At 42.7% G+C, this 24498-nt stretch overlaps 1 protein-coding gene across 3 annotated transcripts in view; it reads left to right on the forward strand.

Annotated features, from left to right (window-relative positions):
• ZNF513 (zinc finger protein 513) overlaps nucleotides 1–19444 on the forward strand; it is a 75054-nt gene extending 55610 nt beyond the window's left edge. For all 3 annotated transcript variants that reach the window (XM_033936650.1, XM_033936651.1, XM_033936652.1), the window contains exons 3-4: nucleotides 1146–1850; nucleotides 18636–19444. In XM_033936650.1, coding sequence (XP_033792541.1) covers nucleotides 1146–1850; nucleotides 18636–19411 — 1481 coding nt within the window. In that variant the 3' untranslated portion in view covers nucleotides 19412–19444. The remainder of the gene's footprint in view (nucleotides 1–1145; nucleotides 1851–18635) is intronic.
• Nucleotides 19445–24498: the final 5054 nt, after the last annotated feature.

Here is a 24498-nt window from a genome sequence, read left to right on the forward strand (position 1 = left end):
CCTCCCCCTTCCCTCCCGCGGTGTAGCCTGCTCCAAGGGCCCCCCCTTCCCTTATCATGTTTCCCGCAGGCAGGCCCAGCTTCTCCCTGCATGTACCCTTTTTTGTTTCTGTTTCCCTGGCCCCCTTTCTCTGTCTTTCTGTCCCTCTCTCTGCCCCTGTGTCTTTCCTCCTTTCTTTCTGTCTCCCTCCCTCCTGCTGTCTGTCTGTCATTCATTCCCTGCATTTCCCTGTACAGCTGCAACAGCATTTCCCTCCCCCTCCATTTCCCTGTGCAACAGCAGCAGCAGGTATTTCCCTTCCCCTCCAGGTCCCTGGGGCCCCCCCTTCCCTTATCATGTTTCCCGCAGGCAGGCCCAGAATCTCCCTGCACGTACCCTTTTTTGTTTCTGTTTCCTTCCCTCGCGTGGCTGCCTGCCTGGTCCCATTGAGCGGCTCGCAGCTGGAGTCTCTTTCGGCGCTTCCCTGCCCGGCCCGCAGTCTGGCCTGCTCCAGTCGAGTGTCACAGCGGCTCCTCTTGATCCCCGCCAGCGTCAGAAGTCTTCTCCGGCGCAGGTGTGGCTCATGAGAGGAGCCAACACCGCGATTTGGAGAGCAGGGAGTCCAACGCTGGCGGCTGGGAAGCAGTAAGGCTGGAGACTCGCGCATGCGCACTCCTGTGGCCACAGACCTAAATCTCACAGATCAGAGATCACGGAAGCGCGCAGTTGAGTGCGCATGCGCGGCTAGGGTTTTATTATATAGGATCCTTCAGGAACTTATCCAGACCTTGTTTTCATACTTGTTTTACCACACCCTTCGGTTCTAGCTCTGATGTACATAATGATACAATTCTTAAACTGCAACATTTGACACACAGCCCCAGGAGCTTTATGATTCATTAGAAGTCAAACTTTCCAGAATGTTCCATAAAACTGAAGTTGTACGAAAGTGGTCAGGTTGTTTGATTTCTTGGCTTGTGTAAATGCCTGTGACTTTATGATTAAGAGATTATCTTCAGACTGAGGAAGGTAATTCAGCTCATCAGTTCTTCCCTGTTCTAACTTGTCCCTTGCCCAGTGTGATGAGTGTGTCCATTTTCCTACAGGGCCCTTTCTCTTCCTAAACGCTATCATCGCTGTTTTACTCCTCTGCTCTTTTGCTGCAGATTCCGTAGTTGCCAAAATTGAGATTCCTGCCTACACTCTGAGTGATGATGAATACTCCAGCTACCGGCAGCTCAGCGTGGAGAGCGACACCGAGGAACCTAGCGGTGCAGGAAAAGATGCTCACGGCCAAGGATGTTTCCCCAGCACCCTTTTGTGCAGACAGTGTGGACTGGTTCTGGAGGGTTCAGCATGCTTCCCGGATGTCCCTCTCACCCAGTGCTGCCTAAAGTGCCTGGCCAGCAGCTCATCGCAACAGGAAAGCAAGAATGGAGCCATGTCGAATAAGAGCCGAGTGGAATACTCCTGCAAGCTCTGCTCTTTTGCCACGTATTACTCCAGTCACCTCAAAAGGCACATGAAAACTCACAATGGCGAGAAGCCCTACAAATGCGTACAGTGCGGCTACGCCTCGTCTCAGCTTGTGAACCTAAAGCGCCACATACGGATCCACACAGGCGAGAAACCCTTCAAGTGTGAGTGCTGCAGCTTTGCCTGTAGCAGCCTGGGCAACCTAAAAAGGCATAAACACATTCACACACAGGAAAAGCCATACGAATGCAGCATGTGCAAGTATCGGTGCAACCAGAGCCGCAATCTAAAGCGTCACATGCTGGGTCATTGCAGGAAGCAGCTGCAACAAGAGGAGGAGGACAATGAAGAGGAGGAGGAGGAGCAGCAGCATCCCCATAGAGAGAAAAATGAAGGTAACCAGTTTTTCCTCCCCTTTTTCCATCACTGTCACCTTCAAGGGTTTTGGCCCAACGACATCTGGCATTCTGGACTCTTCAATGCTACGAAAATAAAAAAAAACAGTACATGGAATCTGTCATACCTAAACCTACATAATGCACATGCAAAAGAAAAGTGTGTCCAGGTTTAGGTCTTTTTGCCAGTTACTGTAAAAATAATCCATTTTGGAAAGCAACTTTATTAGTCCTGTGGGGGTAGAAGCTAAAAAGGCTCTCGTGCACCCCAGTATGACCACAGAAGACATGTTCAGATGCATAACACTTTGTCATACTGGGGAACACTGGAGGCCTTGTACCACCTCATATTTTAAAACTGTTTTCTGGCTTTAAATTTGGGTTTTGGTACTTTTAAGGTTTGAAAAGGCACAATATACAGTCTATGCTTTGTCTTTTCTGGCACCTCTTTGTGGAGCAGAGTAAGAACTTTATTCTTCAGCTATGTGGGTGAGGCATATTTCGATGGCTGTAGCACTTCCATTCTGTATATTTGTATAGGGGGAGTATGGCATTGACTGGCTCTGTGCTGGGTCAATAAGAAAGGGTCTCTCCGTGTGTATGAGGTGACTCAGTCCAGTTGCAGAGATTTATAGAGCACATTTGAGAGTGTGAATCTCTAAAAGTACCATGGATAAGGCTGTAACTTAATCTTGGTATGTATAGAGTCCCACTGGACTCTTGCATGTATATGTTTTAGCTAGTGTTGCTGCTGGAAAACTTACAAATTAGAAAATGTTTGGGGTGAAACTGACTTTGACTAGCCAAGAGAGCTGTAATCTGGGCTCAGGCAGATAGTATTCACGTTCACAGATTTGCTCAGTTTATTGTACTGGATAATCATCTTTCTGCTGACTTCTGTACCAAATCCTAGCTTGGAACCTTGGCAGTAATTAGCAGCAGTCTGAGCTCAGGGGTTTCTGAATCCATCCTTGGAGGGCTGCATATAGTTCTGGTTTCAGGACATCCACAAGCAATTATGAGGTGCATCAGCGTGCATTGGCTCCATGAACTAGATTACTTTACATACTGTGGTTGCCTTGAAATCAGACTGGTTTGTGGTCTTCTGAGACTGGAACACACCCCTCTTCTAGACGGTGTTTGCCACCTTTATTATCAAACATGTAATACTGGTAGTTGAAAATTAAGCTTGTGCCCTGAAAATGGCAAGGACAGCTCAAGATCAAGTAAGCATATGTTATATTATATATACACTTGGAGTTTGCCTTATTGGGCAGACTATATGGATCACGCAGGTCTTATCTGCTGTCATGTACTACGTTACTGTATTCTGAACTTCAGGTAGTGTTGATAGGATGTTTTTGCTTTGTTTATTAAAACTTGATATACTAAGCTTTCTTTCTTTACTCATGCTAAAAATGCCCAGGTCAATATTCGAAAGGACTTGTCTGAAAATCAACACCCGCTCTCCAGATAAGCGCTGCTGACTAGGATATTCAGAGGGGCTCTCAGGGCTGGGGGAGAGCCAGGGCAGTCCTGGAACTTATCCAGATAAGAAGCAATTCTATAACAGGTCAAAACAATTTCGGCATACTGTGAGCCAATTTTAAAAGATCACATGGGTGTTTTGAGAGAGTACCAGTGTACGTTGGCATCGACTGGCTTGCACTGAGGCATGTGCACCTATGCCAGGTCAATGTGTGTAAATTACAGTATTCTGTAAACCCCCCCCAATTCAATAAATGGCACTAAATTGCATGTACAAATTTAATGAGCCAGTTAGCACCAAAAATTGGGCGCTAGCAAGTACTGGTATTAAGTGGCAACAGTTTGGATCGATTGATTTATTAAATTCTTTAGCCCATCCTCCCAAAGGAGCTCAGAACAGGTTACACATCAAGCGCTCAAGCATTTTCCCTATCTTTTTTTGCGGTCTCACAGTCTATTTAATGTACCTGGAGCAGTAGAGGATTAAGTGACCTGTCCAGGGTCACAAGGAGCAGCGTGGGGTTTGAACCTGACCTCAGGGTGCTGAGGCTGTAGCTCTAGCCACTATGCCACACTCTCCGCTTGCTGAGTGCTATTATATAAGGATGTGCATTTAAATCTTTGAGTGTGCAACTGAAAAGGGGGCATTCATTAAAGATACACACAGTATTATATTGTAGAATTTGAGAATGTGTCTAATTTACGCACGAGGATTTACAGCAGGTTTCAGTTGGTGTAAACCCCCGTGCCCAGAGTTGGGCGCAGATCCCGCCGCTACACACTATTCTGTAATTGGTGCCCAACTCGGAGCACCACCAGAAAATGGAGGAGATCAGTCTCTGTACATACGTGGGCCAAACAGTCGAAAGAGCAGAGAAGACCAGGGCTTCAAGCCAAAAGGACTCTATTAGCAACCAGATGATGCAAACATTCTCAAGACTCGACACAGGCCATGTTTCGACTAACAAGCCTGCCTCAGGAGTCCTTATAGATGTGTCACTTTAAATAAATGTTAAGCATCAGCAATATTCACAGAATCAAAAGTGCAGTCACTGGTGACACATCTATAAGGACTCCTGAGGCAGGCTTGTTAATCGAAACATGGCCTGTGTCGAGCCTTGAGAATGTTTGCATCATCTGGTTGCTAATACAGTCTTTTTGGTTTGAAGCCCTGGTCTTTGCTCTTTCGATTGCTTGACCCAGTTCGGAGCGCCATTTGTAAAATAGTACTCGGCACTCATTTGTTTTTGGTGCCCAAATTTGGGTGCCATTTATGGCATCTAGTCCTAAATATATAAATTCCAGCCCCACCCATGCCTCTCCCCTGTGAATGCGTCTTAATTTATGCACTGGTGCTTGTAAAATATAGAGTAGCACTTATATTACCAAAATCCGACTCTTCCTCTCTCAGCACACTATCAAAACTCTTATCCACGCCCTCATCACCTCGCGCTTAGACTACTGCAACTTGTTACTCTCAAGTCTTCCGCTTAGCCATCTTGTTCCCCTCTAATCTGTCCAGAATTCGGCTGCATGACTCGTATTCCGGGAGAGCTTCTATATTCACATTACCCCTCTCCTAAAGTCACTTCATTGGCTTCCCATCTGTTTCCAAATATAAGTCAAACTCTTCTTACTGATCCACAAATGCACTCACTCAGCTGTCCCTCACTATCTTTCTTCACTTATCTCCCCCACCTATTTGTGCCCTTCTCTTCCTCTGCCAATTCCAGACTCCGTCCCTTCAATCTTGCTGTGTCGTATGCTTGGAACAAGCTGCTCAAATCCCCTACGGTGGGCTCCGTGTCTGGCAGTGCTCAAGGCTCAGTTAAAAACACACCTCTTCCAGAGTGATACTGATGGGGGCAAAAACAGCTGTCACATTCTAGACCATTCTTTATTTCACTAGATTCCCTCCATATTGTTCACACCTATCCTATATATACTGTACCTTAAGGTTCTCCAGAAAACCTAAAGTTGGAAAATGTGCAAATTAAAGTTATTCCCATGAATTTGATTGTGCTTGATTAGAACATAAGAATTATCGCTGTTGGGTCAGACCAGCAGTCCGCTCCTGCGGCGGACCTTAGGTCAAAGGCCAGTGCCCTAACTGAGACTAGCCTTACTTGCGTATGTTCTGGTAAGCAGGAACTTGTCTAACTTTGTCTTGAATCCTTGGAGGGTGTTTTCCCCTATAACAGACTCCGGAAGAGCATTCCAGTTTTCTATCACTCTCCTGGTGAATAACTTCCTTATGTTTGTATGGAATATATCCCCTTTTATCTTTAGAGAGTGCCCTTTTGTTCTCTCTACCTTGGAGAGGGTGAACAACCTGTCTTTATCTACTAAGTCTATTACCTTCATTATCTTGAATGTTTTGATCATGTCCCCTCTGTCTCCTCTTGACAAGGGAGAAGAGGCCCAGTTTCTCTAATCTCTCACTGTACGGCAACTCCTCCAGCCCCTTAACCATGTTAGTCACTCTTCTCTGGACCCTTTCGAATAGTACTGTGTCCTTCTTCATGTACAGCGACCAGTGCTGGACACAGTATTTCAGGTGAGGGCGTACCATGGCCTAGCACAGTGGCATGATAAACCTTCTCCAATTTGTTCGTGATCCCCTTCTTAATCATTCCTAACATTCTGTTCACCTTTTCGCCACTGCCGCACATTGTGCGGATGGCTTCATTGACTTGTCGACCAGTACTTCCAAGTCTCTTTCCTGGGGGGGTCTCTCCAAGTACTGCACCGGACATCCTGTATTCGTGTTTAAGATTTTTGTTACTGACATGCATCACCTTACACTTATCCACGTTGAACCTTATTTGCAATATTGCAGCCCATTTCTCGAGCGTGTTTGTCACATTGCAGGTCTTCGCAATCCTCCTACGTCTTCACTACTCTGAATAACTTCGTATCGTCTACAAATTTAATCACCTCACTCGTCATACCAATTTCCAGGTCATTTATAAATATGTTGAAGAGCACGGTCTAAGCACCGAACCCTGCGGCACTCCACTCATGACGCTTTTCCAGTCCGAGCATTGTCTATTTACCCCCACTCTGTTTTCTATCAGTCAGCCAGTTTTTAATCCACATGAGTATTTCATCCTCGATTCCATGGCTTGCAATTTTTCGAAGTAGTCATTCATGCGGAACCTTGTTGAACGCCTTCTGAAAAGCCAGATATACAATGTCGACCAGGTCACCCTTGTATATCTGCTTATTTATTCCCTCGAAGAAGTGCATCAAGTTCGTCAAGCAAGATCTTCCTTTGCTGAAGCCGTGCTGGCTGGTCCTCATGAGATTGTGTCCGTCAAGGTGATCAATGATGTCCTTTATCAATGCCTCTACCATCTTTTCTGGTACCGAGGTCAGACTCACCGGTCTGTAGTTTCCCGGATCTCCCTTCGAACCTTTCTTGAAGATTGGCGTAACATTCGCCACTTTCCAGTCTTATGGAATCCTTCCTGATTTGATCGACAGATTGGCTATTAGTTGAAGCAGTTCAGCTATAACCCCTTTCAGTTCCTTGATTACCCTCGGATGGATGCCATCTGGTCCTGGGGATTTATTGTTTTTAAGCCTATCAATCTGCCTGCATACCTCTTCTAGACTGACCGTCAACTCTGTCAGTTTCCCATCTTCGTTTCCTACGTATAGCCTGTCGGCTTCCGGTATGTTGTGTATATCCTCTTCGGTAAATACAGATGCAAAAAATGTGTTCAGTTTGTCGGCGATGGCTTTGTCCTCCTTTAGCACTCCCTTTATTCCATGGTTATCCAACAGCCCCACCGCTTCCTGATTACATAAAGCTCAGTTTTCCTTAAAATTTGCTGCTATTTTTACATAATGGAGCAAATTTATTGGTATTATAGCTAGAATTTTTATGTTTTCACACTCTGTAATGATACACTAATAAATAGACATTTTATGCAAAAAATATAGTAGTATATTAAATGAACCTTCAATATCTGAACTTTATTGTGAAAAATAAACAGAAATTTGACATACTTTGCTAATAGTTAGAAAGATAGAAACATGGCCCATCCTGTCTGCCCATCCGCAATAACCATTGACTCTTCCGCTCTCTAAGAGATCCCACGCTTTCTTGAATTCAGACACAGTTTGTTTCTACCACCTCTTCTGGGAGACTATTCCATGCATCTACCACCTTTTCTGTAAAAAAAGTATTTCCTTAGATTACTCACTCCTGAGTCTTAAAACTGACATATTTTGATCACTAAATTGAAAATAAAATCATTTTTCCTACCTTTGTTATCTAGTGATTTCATGAATCTCTAGTTGCACTTCCATCTGTCTGTGCATCCAATATTTCATTCTTTCTGCCTCCTGCACACTTCCTCTCCTCTGGATCTTATTCCCTTCCCCTACCAACATCTCTCTCTGTCCCTTCCTCTCTCTTCTACCCCCATTAGCAACATGTCTCCCTCTTTCTCTCACTGTCCTTCTCTCATTCCCTCCCTTGCTGCAAAGGGAGTGGGAAAAGAGAGAGAGAAATCCAGGGTGCATCTCTCCCACTCCCTCTACTGCCACATCTAACATTTCTCCCTCTCTCAGCGGCCGGATCATGTACAGCATTTTTCACCATTGCCCACCAGCCTTATGCCCATTTCTCCTTCTATCACCCCTCTCCAGCACAATGCCACATCTTTCTCCATCTCTATGTCCAACATCCCTCCCCCTTGCATCCCATTCAATGTGTCCCTCTGTTCCATCTCCACCATCATCTCCAACATTTCTCCCTCTCACCCCTTTCTACCTCTTTGTTTACTCCAGACAGAAATCTGTGCATCTCTCCATCACTTCATTTTGCTTCTGGATCCAACATCTCCATCCTTCTCCCCTTCCTCTCTCCCTTTCGTCCAACACCTCTCTCTCCCTCTTGTGCCCTGTGTCAAATCTCTTTATCCCCCTCCATGCACCATCTCTCCCTTCCTCTCCTCCATTATTTTGCAATTTCATTTTTTCCCCTCACCATGCATGTCTCCCTCTACTCCCCCATCTTTCTTTCTTCTCACTCTCCCCCTGTGCCACCAGATTTTCTTCCTCTTACCTCTTCCCTCCCCCTGTGTGATTAGATATCCTTCCTCTCCTTCCCTGTACTCCAAGGCTTGCTTCTTTGGGTCACAGTATTGGCAGTGACTTTCATATGCTGCCTGCCGCTAACCCGGAAGTCTCCCCTCTACTGTGAAGAGACTTCCAAGTCAGTGGCAGGCAGCATGTGGGAACTGCTGACGATACCGGCGGCTCAGTAGCCTGCCCACCAGGGCTTCCCTCTGCCATGCCATCAGTGATGTCATCAGTGACGTGGCAGAGGGAAGGCCCCAGCGGTCAGGGCAGGAACAGCATCACTGTTGCTGCTTTGACCCGGAGGAAATGATTCCATTCAAATTGATTCACCAACGTGAATTGGTGAATCTATTCAAATGAATCAGGCAGCACTACCACGTACCCCCAACAAACGGCTCGGTACCACGTGTTAAGAAACACTGCGGCTCTCCTGTATGTCAGTCAAGGCTCCCTAGGGAGCTGCGGCTCACAGTTTGGGAACCGCTGGTCTAGAACCTTTGCTTTTGAGTGAGCCCTCTCTATTCTCATCTTAATATTAAACTGTACCAGGCAGTGATCACTGGATGCCAGATGATCACCCACTGTAACATCAGAAACACTTTCCCCGTTTGTAAGCACTAAGTTCAGTATGACCCCTTCCCGTGTGGGTTCTATTACCAACCGCTGGAACAGTTCTCCTTGTAGAGAATCCAAAATCTCCCTACTTCTAGAAGACCCCGCAAAAGGGATACCCCATTCAACATCTGGCATGCTAAAATCACATATTCCAGTAGTAAAACTTCCCTTTTTTTAGATATATTCTGAATGTCTACTATTAAATCTGTCCACTTCTGTCTGTAAAGGAGGCCTGTATATCACACCAATGTAAATATATTCACCATTTCCTTTTTCCAAATTGATTCACAGTGCCTCTTTCTTGTCCTGCAGATCCTGCAACTGTGTGGCATTAATATGATCTTTAACATATAACCTTTCTACCCTACTTCGGAATCTGGGCGCCCTCCAACTTTTCCAAAAACATCTGAAAACTTGGCTATTCTCAAAAATGTAATACTTCCTCCTCTTTGTTATACTAAGTCCCTCTAAACTTTCACTATGCTGTCCTGTAAACCTCATTGGAGTTCCTTCTCTATACCAATTCCTGTAAACCGTGCCGAGCTCTATGATTCTGGAGATGATGTGGTATACAAACTTAAGGTTTAGTTTAGTTTAGCTACTCCCCCCCCCCTCCTTTTCTTCCTACCCTGTCTTTCCTGAACAGATTATAGCTCGGTATAACTATATCCCAGTCATGGTTCTCCGTGATCGCCACTATATCCAACTCATCTTCTTCCATCACAGCTTTTAGATCCAGAATCTTGTTTCCCATACTTTGAGCATTAGTATATACTGCTTTGGTGTAGCCATTTACCAATGGAATACCAAACACTCCAAATATTCAATGTCACCTTGAGATATTCAAGATAGAGCCTGCAATGCTGTTCAACTCCTTGCAACAAGGCCCTCTCTCCCTCTAACTTTTCATAGCCCACTGGTAGTGTTAGCGATTAAAGCAGAGAACGGCTGGTAGGCTAGCTGGCTCCAGTCTCTCACGGCCTCTTCAGTCCATGCTACACTGAAACAGCTGATGTAACTTCTTGTTATGATGTAGCGGGGACTGAAGAGACTGCGAGAGACTGGCACTGCAGATGGTAGGCCACAGTAGCAGCAGCTGGAGGCAGATGGCGGGCAGCACTAAGGAGGTAACTGTGTTAACTAGCATTAAAATGTTTAACACATGTTGCTCATTTAATGCATTAATCACATTATTAATGTGTTAAATGTGCATACCAAATTTATGTATATATAAAATGTGTATAGAATATCGGATCAGCCTGGGATAGACAGGTACTTAAAAAAAAAATAAATGTTTATTTGGTTAAAGTCTAGTAAAGTGTTTTCTTTTTCAGCATGTGTATCTATTTTAGGATTCTTGGTTAGGATTCATAACAATATGAGGGAAATTAAGAAGCAGTGCTGTTGTAAAAAGTAAGGCAAAGGTGTTAATATTCAAATGATTTGTGTGTTTAAAATTGAATTTTAACTGTATAAATCTTGCCAGTTAAAAATCAGTTCAGGCATGCCTGCAAATTCTTGTTGGTCCGTTAATGTAAAAACTCATTTGGTTATACTTACTATAAATTAACACAGGCTGGATGAAATTAATAATTTTTTGTATATATATATGCACACACACACACTCTCTCTGTTATTTTGTAAGTATAAAATGGTAGAGTTTAAAACTAGGATGCCACTTTCCAACAAGTGGCAGTTTATGTGAAAAGAAACCTGAGCAGTATAGAGCAGCAGCTTATGATCAGGAGGATCAGGAGACCCTTAGTGTGGGAGGCAGAAGTTTACATGGGAATAATTTGTAGGAAGGTTGCACTAGCTTACCCACACATGAGAGGAGGAGGATGTGGTCTTTATGCCCCTCCTAAAAAAAACCCTCAAAACTACACCTGTGGAAACTTGAAGTAGATCTAAACTGGTGTTACATGTGACTGGATGGGTGTATTTATAAAGGAAGTCAGCACCATTGGTCTAGAGCAGGGGGTAAGCAATTCCGGTCCTCGAGAGCCGGAGCCAGGTCAGGTTTTCAGGATATCCACAATGAATATGTATGAGGTAAATTTGCATGCACTGCGTCATTGAGATGCAAATCTATCTTATGCATATTTATTGTGGATATCTTGAAAACCTGACCTGGCTCTGGCTATCAAGGACTAGAATTGCCTACCCCTGGTCTAGAGTGCAGAAGTGACCATAAAAGCAAATAGTCTTAGTAATTCCTAAAAATGATTTACAATCAAGAGAGAAAATGTTTCCCTATTGCAGGGGTGTCAAAGTCCCTCCTGGAGGGCCGCAATCCAGTCTGGTTTTCAGGATTTCCCCAATGAATATGCATGAGATCTATTTGCATGTACTGCTTTCATTGTATGCTAATACAGTGGTTCCTAACCCTGTACTGAAGGAACACCAGGCCAGGTGGGTTTTCAGGATAGCCCTAATGAATAGGCATGAGAGAGATCTGCATATAATGGAGGTTCTAGGCATGCAAATCTGCTCCATGCATATTCATTAGGGTTATCCTGAAAACCCGACTGGCCTTGGGGTCCTCCAGGAAAGGGTTGGGAACCACTGCGCTAATAAATCTCATACATTTTCATTGGGGAAATCCTGAAAACCCGACTGGATTGTGGCCCTCCAGGAGGGACTTTGACACCCCTGCCCTATTGTATAAATCAGTGGTGCAAATCCAATACATCATTTAAGAAAGGACCTAGAACAGGTAAGAAAAGATTTGGAAGGGAGTAGCAGAGACAATTTAGTGGTGTGGAACAGCTTCCAGATGGAGAGAACCTGGCAAAGAAAAATGCCCTCCTACAGAGTAGAAGATGAAAGAGAAATCTTTGGCACACAAAACTACTGAGTAATTATTATTTCAAAACCTGTGAAAAGAGGAGGAATTTCTTGTCTTCCCATGTTTCACTGTTGGAAATTTTTGAGTAAAATACTCAGTCTACGGAGTCGGCATGTTTTTAAATGCCAGCCACCATGGGTTGTTTTATACCTAGATTTCTAGCATTGTGCCATGCATGGATACCGCTGTTGAAAATTCAAGTAGAAACAATGTTCTGGGCTTTATTCAGACACCAGCAATACTAGCAAAATACTGGTATAACCAGACTAAGGCCAGGATTCTCAAAAAAACTGCGTTAGCAATGGTCTGCTAACGCAGCCGTTTTGATAGCAAATTTTAAAAAAACAAGACATTCTCAAAAAATCGTGCATGCAAATGAGGTCAGTGGTCAGCAGCGAAGATTTGCTAAATTTGCTTGTGCCGTTCGCTGGTGATAGCAATGGGTACATGCGCAGAAAAAAATGCGAAAAGGAAAAAAAAAAAAAGACAAACACAACAGCAGCAGTGGCCACAACTTCTAGCAATGTTCCTACAGTACTACTGTCAGGGGCTCGCATGAAAGTGGCTATCACATGCCCAGATATTTAATATCAGTGCCCAGACATGACTTGGCGTTGAATATCTAGGTCTGATGTAGCCAGTGACAGCACTTAAAAAAATCCCAAACCAGTCTATCATTGGGTAAACATTGATGTGTATTAAATAGTAACCATACAAAACTTTTTATGGTTACTATTTAATAAATTTTTTGTGCTGACTAGTTAAATGGTCGCTGCATTTCTGTTGCTGATGTTTTCTTGGCTTTGGTGTCTCTCCTGTTTCTCTGAAATAAGGTTTTGCAGTAAAACTCAAAGGCATGTGTTACTGGAATACAAAGGTTGATGATATTAATATTCTCAGTCAGAGAAACTACTTTTCTCTGTCCCAGCAAAGCATAACATTTTCATGCAGAATAAAACAGGATTTTTTGATAATCCCAATTCTTCCAAGAACTGATTGATTTTAAGATTAATAACAAAAGCCATATTGAAGGAATCCAAGGTTCTTCTGGTGCTGTTGTACTATAAAACTAGGCATTGGATTCTAGTGCTGCCTGATTTAGGGAAAACTTTTTCGATTCGATTCGGTCTATTGAACTGATTTTGCAATTAGATTCACTTTTCCCACCTAATCGGGTGGTTGGTTTTGGGGGGTTTTTTTGGTTGTTTTTTTGCAAATGGCTTGGTGGGTTTATTTTGTAGCTTCTTCACCCAACTCTCCCCCCTTTGCCCTCTCTAACCACCCACCTCACCCCCCTTTGCCATCTCCAACCCCATGCCAGTGCTGTTTGGTCTTAGCTCACACTCGCTGTAACACCAGCTCTGGTAGGATACACATTTCAAATCTGACACATTGTAATCACAAAATAGAAAATAAAATTATTTTTCTACCTTTTTGTTATCTGGTCATTTTATTTGTCAAATCATGTTGGTCTCAAGCTCTGGTTTCTGTTTGTCTTCTGTTAACTTGCTCACCAGGGTCTCATGCCCATTTGACATTTTCTTCTTTCTCTGTGCTCACCATTCATTTTCCATCTCTGTACCTTCCCTTCCACTGCCATATCCAACATTTCTACTCCTTTCCCACTGTTTACACTCACTCTCCCTGCCTTTGGGTCAAACCTCTCTATTCCCCTTCATACAGCATCTCTCACTTCCATCCTCCATTATCATTTGCAACATTTCTTTCTCCCCGTGCACAATCTCTCCCTGCCCTCCACCCTATATCCAACATTTCTCCCTCTCTCTTCTCTATGCATGTTTCCCTCCCCTCCACCATATGCAGGATTTCTCCCTTTCACCCCTTTCTACCTCTGCTGCATCGCTCCCTTCCTCTCCTCTATCTCGTGCCCAACAATTCTTCCTCTCTCTTCTCTTCTGTTCTCCACTCTCATCCCCCTGTGCAGCAGCTTTCCTTCCATCCTTCCCACCCATTCCTCTATGGGAACTCTGGAAATCAGGACAAACTACCAGGTTTGAAAATCTGTCTGGGCACCCAAACAGTCCTCTAAAAAGAGAACATGTCTGGGTTTTTCTAGACTTCTGGTAACCCTAATTCTTCACCCCATTATGTTCCCTCTCACTCTGCCTTGTCAATGCTCCTCTCCTGCAGGCTAGGCTCAGCCATCCCTCATACATCCTAAGCAGATTCATTGCACGTTTCACATTTTTATCCCCACACATAGTGGCAAGGGTCATAGTCCTACTCCCCTTCCCAGAACCCCAGACACTAGTCATATCTAGAACTCACAGACTGAAATATAATAGCAGTTTCACATCTAGAAAGATCCTATGAGCTACTCCATTCCAAACCCTGGAAGATCAGCAATCAATTGCATCACAACCCCTGAGCCACATTTGGATATGGGTGCTTCCTGTCCTCAGACTGAAAATTGCAAAGATTACATGCTGAGCAGGAAACCAGTGAATCCAAAGTCAATCTATTGCATGCCAGCCTGCCTGTTAAAGCTTTAGCTGTCACAGTGTAAGTGGTTGGTTTGGGGAGCTGAGATAGCACTGACTCTAGTATCTTCGCCAAAAATGAAAATTTTGGCACCTCAGTTGGTGGTAACATCTTTGGTACAATGTTCCCTCCTTTATTAGTGATGATTCCAGCACAACATCCCTCTTGCTCTCTCCTTTTACCAAATATTCCCTTCTTTCTCCTTTGTTCTCTGCCTACACCATTATCACCCCCATATCCCTTCTTTTCCTAGCCCATATGATGTGGAAGGATATGGAGGTAGCACAACACTATAGCAGTACCCCCTTATTCATGATGCTCTGCACAACCACAAAGGTCACACCCCAAAAGCTAGCCTGTAGCAGAGCTGTGCTGGGAATGAGACTAGAAAGCCAGGGTTTAGACGCTGAGCCAAGAGGAAAACCAAACCAAGAACCCTTAATCCCCTTACAAACACTGTCCTGAAACCTCTTCCTGCTGCTGACATGCTATTTCTTTGGGATGATACAATATAATGAGCTCCCTTAGTCCAACACCACTGTTTACTATAAGATGTACTACTAATCATTTCTACAGTGCTACTTGATGTACACAGCACTATACATTACATATTGAAGAAAGAGTCCCTGCTCAGTAGAGCTTTACAATCTAATCAAGCAAACGAACTGGACAAATAGGGGGTTAGGGAGTTTTTCAGAGAGGGAATGATAAACAGGCATGGGTGGTTTTCAAGCAAGTGGGAGTTAAGAACTAAAAGTGATCTCTAAAAGGTGGGATTTTAGCCTAGATTTGAATACTACCAGAGATGAAGCTTGACATAGGGACTCGGGCAGTCTGTTCCAGGCGTAAGGTGCAGCAAGAGAGAAGGCGTAGCCAGGAGTTGGCAGTAGAGGAGAAGAGTACAGATAGAAGAGACTTACCTGATGAGAGGAGTTCCTGAGAAAGAGTATAGGGAGAGATAAGAGAGAAGAGAGTTTGCAGAGTGAATGCACTTGTAAATCAATAAGAGAAATTTGAACTGTACGAGTGGAAATGGATAGGGAACCAATGAAGTGAAGGGGTGATGTGAGCATAGTGACTCTGGCAGAATATAAGTTATGCTGCAGAATTTTGAACGAATTCAAGGGGAGATAATTAATTGGAAGACCTGTGAGAAGCAAATTGCAGTAGTCTAAACGAGAGGTGATAAGGATTTTGGTACTGTGCTCAAAAAAGAAAGATCAGATTTTGGTGATATAGAGAAGGAAACAACAGATTTTGATAGTCTGTTGGATTTAAGCAGAAAAAGAGAGAGGTGTCAGATTGACCCTGAGATTGTGAGCTGATAAGATATGGAGGATGAGTGTTATCCACTGAGATAGAGAGAGAGAGGGGAGAGGAGAAGTAGGTTTCGGTGGAAGAATAAGTAGCTCAGTCTTGGCCATTTTCAGTTTTAAGTGGCAGTGAGATATTCAAGTGGGTCATTCATGTCAAGTGGTCCAGTATTGAAAATCATCCCCACTCGATCTCCAAACTGAATACAATTTTGCGTGGATGTTCCCTATAGCCTCAAATGAAACCATGTAGATCAGGGCAGGGATGGGTGGGAGCTGGGTAGGGTGGGCAGGAATTAAAACACTTAACAAAGACTTTCCTCAACTGCCATCTGTGCCCTAATCTAATTTTATGCTCTGAAATGTAATTTAAAATATTAGTCTAGACTAAACACTTCTCATATAAAACCCTTACAGGGACTCTGAAGGCTACATAATTGCCTAACTGACTTTGCTGAAAAAGCAGAGTACTGAACTAAAAGGTAAAAGAGAAGGACCATGAAATAACCTACTAAACCAATGTTTGAATATTCCAAGAGTTTTTCTTCCCCTTAGCAGATCCTCTTCAGGATAGGCCTGATTTATGGAAGAATTGTTGAAGTCAGAATCTTCTCATTTACCAGAGGAATCTGATTTCTTTTTAAAGCCATTTTAGGCCTCAGTGGCCTTCCTCAGCCGTTTTCTTAACTTGTGGCTGCCAACTTTGAAGGGAGGCCTGATAAACTAAACTAAACCTTAAGTTTATACACCACATCATCTCCACGGATGTTGTGGAGCTCGGCACGGTTTACAAGAACTTAAAATATAGGAAGAGAAGGAAAAAAAAAGAGAAGACAGTGTATTGGTGCCAAAGTGCTTCTACTTTACTGTGAAGAATGTTAAAATCATTTGCCCAATCTCTTATTTTTCCTTTGTTTTGAATAGATTATAAACTTTGGAGCATGGTCTGTCTGTTCATTGTGCTGCATAGATGATCTAGTAGCAGTAGTAGGACTTGACAGTGCCCCACGTGATATTCAAATATATTGAGATTTTGTAATGACCTTTGCTTAATTTGTTCCTTTGAATAACCTTATCCCGTGGTCCTTTTGACAGATCCATGTTACATGTTTAGATCTTTCTTTTTTAAATTAACTTGAAGCAAAGAGCTAGATTCTTTCTCCAGGGGTATTTGACTCAACCCAGTTATTTGTTTGGACACAGGCGGGCTCTATTTAATTACTAAGGGCTTTGTTAAGGCAATTTTTGCAATCGGATGTAGTTTGAGCTTGCTATGATGTTCTGAATATTTCTGTATAAGTTCTGAATATTTCTGTAATTCCTGGTTCACTTTGAAAAGCTAGAATCAGGCTGTCCAAATTAGAGCTCACAGCCAAGTATGGTTTACAGGTCTTAATCTGGACCATTCAGTCAGTCAAAATAACCATGGGGGTTTTGGCCCACAATGGAGTGAGACCATGACCCATCTAGTCATAATTAGGACATGTCGTGAACTGTGGGTTAATAGGAGGAAGAGAAAGTAGCATCAACAGAGGGATACAAGCTGCAGAAAAAATAAGGATGTCTCCTTTGAAAATGCTAGAAAGGTATATTTTGATATCTGAAAATACCATAGCGCACAGTTTTTCCTTTTTCATGTTTGTCACAGTAGCTTCTTTGTTTGATCTCCCTTATGTGGAATCCAAGGATGCTTCTTTGTTTACTCTTTACAGCAAGCTGTTTTCGATTTATGATGTACATCTGGAATTTTGTAATCACTATGAATTTTAGTTTTGCTATACACCACTTAATATGCATGTCAATAGCGGTATATTAAAACAAGTCCAACATCTGGGTGTAGCACATCCACAAATTACATGTGGAGGAGGGGGATTAGATTCATTAATTTATTCATGCAGTGTGTATAATGGCTCCGATTCTAGAAACCACCTAACTCCTAGGCCCCATTCAGTGCAATTCTCAATCAAGAGCTGGGCATTGTTTATAAAATCGCACCTAGTGGGTTCCTAACTCAACTTAGGCGCCGGTATATTAGGATTAAAGAGGGTTTTCCTGGCATAATTTATCGGCCTCTAACATAGACATAGCACACCTATTCTCTGCCCCTAACTGTTGGGTGTGGGTAGGCACTGTGCTGATTTCCGCACAGATCTTTTGATTGTTTTTAATTGGGGGTTCATTTGGGCTTTTAATGGAGTTTTCAATTATCATGCCTCTGCATGGAAATTGGCTAGGCACTGCTATGCATCACTAATCTAGCCCAAATCAGGACCAAAATTATAGAAATTTGGATCCAGTGAGTGAGAGGTAATTTGTTGGTAATTTGGTTGCTTCTCAGATATGGGGTAATTAAAGGAAAGCTATTTGAAGTCCAAAAATCACCATTTAGCAGTGAAATTTTCAAATGGCCCAAACTACAGATAGGAGTAGAGGTAGGTTATAGGGATAGGATTAGAGGCAGTTACAAAATTAGTCAGGGACACTGTTCAGGCAATTAGGCCTGATGGGCCGCCACAGGAGCGGACCGCTGGGCAAGATGGACCACTGGTCTGCCTCAGCGGAGGCAACTTCTTATGTTCTTATGATTGAAGTTCTGCCCAGCTGGAAGTAGCAATATGTATATAAATGTTGGTTTCAACAAATAAGAAGATCGGTGACAGTTTGGGCATCACCAGTAACTCTATACTCTGCCTCACAACTGATGCTTTTATCTCTGTTGGGACATTTTGGTGGTTTGTTATAAAATGGCTGTGACTACTTGCGATTACATTTTGGTTGGGAGTTCTAGGGAAAAGAATGGGGGGCTTGAGCATCTTCTGATTTTTCCAGTGTTTGGACTTGTTTGATTAGGATTTTTTTTTTTTTCTTTGTGTTTCTCAATTATCCTGCTGGGTTTTTCAAATCCCTTACATTTTTCTTTGACAGATGCTATCATGACTGACCTGACCCTGCAGGTAAATGGTAGTGATGCATTCTTACCCACTTGTGCCCGTCTCCGTGCTGAAGTGGGCGGATCACGTTTGATGGACCCTCGGACCTGTGTGGATGAAGCGGACACCTTGCCTGAGCTGCTCTTCCCCTTCACCTGCCGCATGTGTGGGCTAGTACTGGACGATGGCTTTGTACACGAACAGAGTGTGACAGATCAGATCTGCGCACGTTGCAGCTTGGCTATGCTGACAGTGGAGGCAGGGGGCAGCCCCAGGAAAGGCGATAAGGGCTTCTCATGCAGCCTCTGCTCCTTCGTCACCCATTACCCAAACCATCTAGCCCGGCACATGAAGACACACAGTGGTGAGAAACCTTACAAGTGTATGCTCTGTGAGTATGCTTCTGCACACTTTGACAATTTAAAGCGGCACCAGCGGGTGCACACGGGTGAGAAACCCTACAAATGTGACTTGTGTGATTATGCTTGTGGCAACCTTGCCAACCTGAAACGTCATGGACGGATTCACTCAGGAGACAAGCCCTTCAAATGTAGCCTCTGCAATTACAGCTGTAACCAGAGCATGAATCTGAAACGTCACATGCTGAGGCACACGGGGGAAAAGCCCTTCCAGTGCTCTGACTGTCCCTACACCACCGGCCACTGGGACAACTACAAGCGCCACCAGAAAATCCATGGCCATTCTGTTGAGGGCTGGATTAATCCCAACAGTGCCAAAGCCACACCTGGCAAGACTAGATCTCTGTCCTAGCGTGCAAGAACTCTTAAAATCATTTTAAAGGGAGTCTGTCTTTCTCCATCATCTTTACATGTTTCTCTCCCATACCCAGCAGGCCTGGGTTAATTCTTGTTTCCTTATAGCAGAAAGGGGTTCTCAGGAACCGCCTCTTTAAGATATTTTATTTAAGAAAAAAAAGATGTCTTTTTGATTACAGAAGTGTTGAGGAGTCCTTAATAAGAGATTGTAGAACCTTAAGGTGATAAATATTCTGGTGTGTGGAGAGGTGCTAAACACAGTCCAGCATAACCATGCTCCTATCTAGCAAGGATTTGTTGGTACTCGTTCTTTTCTGTTGCTTGGTTGACATCTGTTTTTTCAGTCTATAAAAAGAATGGCAAGAGCTGGGTTAACACTAAATTGGGCCCTAGGTAAACATATCTTTTTGCCCCTACAATACACATTTTAATTGTCCAGAAGTAGCAGGGAAACTTGCAGAACCTAGCTGTGGACATGGAGGTAGTAGTAGTAGTTTGTGAATATTAATAGAGACTAGGCAACGCACATGTGTTGAATGAATTGCCTCAGTAGTAAAAATGGCTCCACGCCAGCTCAAATTTTCAGAGAAAAACTCTATTTATGAGAGGAGTGGTCTCACCAAAGACACAGAAACATATATACGCACATGCACTCTGTTGCATTCAGTCACATACACGTGTACTCATTAACATGCAGGCATTCTGATACTTTTACGAAAGACAAAAGAGCACAAGAATAGGGGGGTGGACCAAAGGATTTCCAGCACACAGGTGTAAAATGTGGAATACACCTCTTTATTAACAAAGCATCAACAGATAAAAAGACCTGACATGGGACCATGTTTCAGCAGATAATTGCCTACTTCAGGAGTCAAAAAATACTGTTAAATATATTATGGTGTTTAAAAAGTCAATAAAGTCAACATCTAGTAAGACCATGAAATGTGAACGAGAGCTGTGAATGAAGGAAAAAGCGACCGGTCCTTTCACAGCATTTGTCATTTTTCCTTCATTCACAGCTCTCATTCGTATTTTATGGTCATACTGGATTTTGACTTTGCTATATTGACTTTTAGACACCATAACATATTTGAGAGAGTATTTGTGACCTCTGAAGCAAGTGGTTAGCCACTAAAATATGGCCCCATATTGTTTTGTGGGGTTTTTTTTTTTTTAATCTAGTGGAGCTTTGTTAATAAAGAAGTGTGCTACACATTTTACACCTGTGTGCTAGAAGTCCTTTGGTCTCTTGTATTCTTGTGGTTTTGTTATGTAAGGGTTCTCCATTTTCCTGTTTTTTGTGTGACTTTTCAGAAAGACACACATCTCTTATGCTGCCCTGCTCTGCTGCTATTCATGTGCTCACTCAATCCATGTTCCCCTTTTCCCAACCAGTTCTGCCCACCATCCTGTAAAGTGCTTACATTTACTGTCAGATTTTTCTCAGTTTGCAATAGCCCCTTCACACTTCAACCCATTCCTCTTACATTTCTATTCCTTCTTATTCTTAACAACTCCTCTCAACATCAGCCACCCCTCCCGATATTCACTTGTGCTGGTTCTCTCCAAGGCCCTGTGCAAAGCTCAGCTACCTCCTCCCCAGCAGGTTATGCTCAGTCCATTGGTTGGATTCTGCCAAAGTCTCTGCACTGAAAGGCATGGAGGGGAAGAGCATAGAAATAACATAAGAATGCTACTGCTTTTGTCATGTCTTTTGTTTTTGAGTATCCTTCCAGCCCTTAAGAACATAAGAATAGTCATAGTGGGTCAGATCAATAGCCCATCTAGCTCAGTAGCCTGTTTCTAAAATGGCCAATCCAGGCCATAAGGACCTGGCAAAAACTAATAGTAGCAACATTCCATGCTACCAATCCCAGGGCAAGCATTGGCTTCCCCCATGTCTTCTCAATAGCAGACTATGAGCTTTTCTTCCAGGAACTTGTCCAAACCTGTTTTAAACCCATCTATATTAACTATTGATACCACATCCTATGGCAATGCATTCCAGCGCTTAACTATTCTCTGAGTGAAAAAGTATTTCCTCCTATTGGTTTCAAAAGTATTTCTCTGTAACTTCATAGTGTGCCCTAGTCTTTATAATTTTCAAACGGATGAAAAATCGATCCATTTGTACCCATTCTATTCCACTCAGGATTTTGTAGACTTCAATAATATCTCCCCTCAGCCATCTCTTTTCCAAGCTGAAGAGTCCTGTTTTAGACTTTCCTCATATGAGAGGAGCTCCATCCCCTTTATCATTCTGGTCATCGTTCTTCGAACCTTTTCTAAGCCCACTGTATCTTTTTCTATATGTGGTGACCAGCACTGAATGTAGTACTCAAGGTAAGGTCACATTATAATATTCTTAGTCTTATTTACTACCCCTTTTCTAATAGTTTTTAGCATCTTGTTTACTTTTTTGGTCGCCACCAGGTTTCAGCGTATTGTCTATGTTGACACCTAGGGTGTTGATCCCTAAAGTAGACACTAGCATCTGGTATTAGAAGGGATTAGACAATTTCCTGAAGGAAAAGGGGATAGAAGGATATGGATAGAGGATTACTATACAGGTCCTGGACCTGATGGGCCGCCGCATGAGCGGACTCCTGGGCATGATGGACCTCTGGTCTGACCCAGCAGAGGCACTGTTTATGTTCTTATGAATTATTCTTCCCAATATGCACCACTTTGCATTTGTCCACATTAAATTGCATCTGCCATTTGGATGCCGTCTTCCAATTTCCTAAGGTCTGCCTGCACTTTTCATAGTCTGCATGCATTTTAACAACTTTGAACAGTTTTAATTACCTCACTTGTGGTTCCAGTTTCTGGATCATTTACAAATATGTTAAATAGAACCGGTCCCAGAACAAATTGCTGCAGCACTCCACTATTTATCCTCCTCATTTCTTGTAATCACTATGAATTTTGGGACCGGTTCTATTTAACATATTTGTACCCTACCCTTTGTTTTCTGTCCAATAACCAATTTCTAATCCACAACAAACCTGTATCTCCAATCCATCACTCTTATCTCTTTCTAGACTTTTTTCCTTCATATTTTCAATTTTCTACTTCTTCATTTTCTCATGTACTGTTTCTTCTCGTCCTGTCTCCCCTTTCCTTAACCTCATCCCCTTTCATATTCCCTTCCCTCCAACTGTTCCTCCAGCTTCTTCTCCCAGTCTCAAGGCCAATGCAACTTTAGGTATTAGTTCTCTAGGCAAGCTTTCATCCTTTTATTCCCCCTCAATTAACTTTGACACCCAGGTTCACTGAGATTTTAAATAATTAATAATCATGATCACTCAAGCACTATCCCTTCCAGAAGGATCCTTTGCAAAATCTATAGAACATAATACTTTTTTTAAAGCTTTATTTTGTTATACTGTATAAAACATGTACAGATATATACAGACCTACATGAGGGCTGTTTCCTAAAGCAATTTACCTGGGTGGATGGTCTATTTTATTCCAGCAAATAAGGATGAACACTTTTTCTAAGAGGAATGGTTAAAAGTGATCTAGACTTAAATAATATAGTGCAGACTTACCAGACAGGAGAAAAATTCCAGTGATCAGATTTTCTTTTCATAATGTTTAGTACATTATGTGTTGGAAGATAAATACTGTAGCCTACCAAATAATGCTGTATTATGTTTAAACGATCCCCCTTATAAAAATCCACTAGTACACGTTTGTGTTAATTCTCTATTCTCTGGCCATCTTTCTCTCTTCCTTATTTCCTCCCTCCTTCCTCTCAATTTTCCAACTTTGCCAAGATCCTGTCCCTGGCTGGGTCTCTCCTGCTTCTTTAATTCTGCACTTCCTTTTCCCTTCAGCTACTTTATTTCATCCTACAGCCTTCAGGTTCCTCTCCTGCATCCCCTCACCTCTGGTTTTCTTTCTTTTGGTTCCTTTTATTCTTTGTTTCTCTAGTGAGAGTGGCAGTTAGGGATAAGCAGCACAAAAATCCAGGGAACACATTATTGCAAGTCTTCACAACCTCTTTTTCCTCTACCCCACGCACTTCATTCCTAAACAGATTATCTTTAAAAAAAATTAAAAAAATTATGATACATTTTTAATGGACTAACAATGTGTTTCTTTCTCAAGTCTATTGACCTGAGGAAGGAAGTTTTGGCTTCCGAATGCTGGTCAAAATGTAGTGTTAGTTCAATGAAAATGTATCCCCTTTTTTCTTAACCTTTAAAGTGAACTAACATGGTTACCACACTACTTATTCCTAGATAGGAAGGAGCATTTGCATAGGGAGTTCACTCAATGTGTTCCCAGTTTTCTGCATTCACTGATGTATTACACTTCTCTACTTTGGAAAAAAGGATTAAAAATTGAATTTTCCCTCCTCTAGAGCCTTATGTATCACTGGCAAGCAAACGAGTGGATTTCTCATGCTCTTTTACGAGTGAATATCCAACATTTACAAGCACCATTGGGAAGGTTCAATGATATGATGAGGTCTTAACTGCCTATATTTTGATGCTGAGCAGCATACAGACCAATTAGATCATTTACCCCCTTTTACTAAGGCGCGCTAGCCAATTTAGCGCGTGCTGAATACTAATGCACCCATAGAATATAATGGATGCTTTAGTTTAAGTTTATTAGGATTTTATATACGGCCTATCAAGGTTTTCTAAGCAATTTTATAATCAGGTACTCAAGCATTTTCCCTATCTGTCCCGGTGGGCTCACAATCTATCTGGGGGCTATGGAGGATTAAGTGACTTGCCCAGGGTCATAAGGAGCAGTGCAGGGTTTGAACCCACAACCCCAGGGTGCTGAGGCTGTAGCTTCAACCACCACACCACACACTCCTCCATTTAGCATGCCTTAGTAAAAGGATCCCTTAATTTCGCTGTCATTGTCGACACCAGTGTTGTAAGTAATAAATATAACATGATGGTTGCTGAGGTGTATACACATTGTAGATGTGTTTGGTTGAGTGCCTTTTGCACTTGTGAAGCATTTCTGTATGTATCTTGGTGTGTGTTAATTCAACTGATAAAGTGCTGACTTGTTTTCTTTAGGACCTGCATTTACACTAATTGGTGAAAATAG

The sequence above is a fragment of the Geotrypetes seraphini genome, chromosome 3 (genome assembly GCF_902459505.1).
Source record: "Geotrypetes seraphini chromosome 3, aGeoSer1.1, whole genome shotgun sequence".
NCBI classification, from domain to species: Eukaryota; Metazoa; Chordata; class Amphibia; order Gymnophiona; family Dermophiidae; genus Geotrypetes; species Geotrypetes seraphini.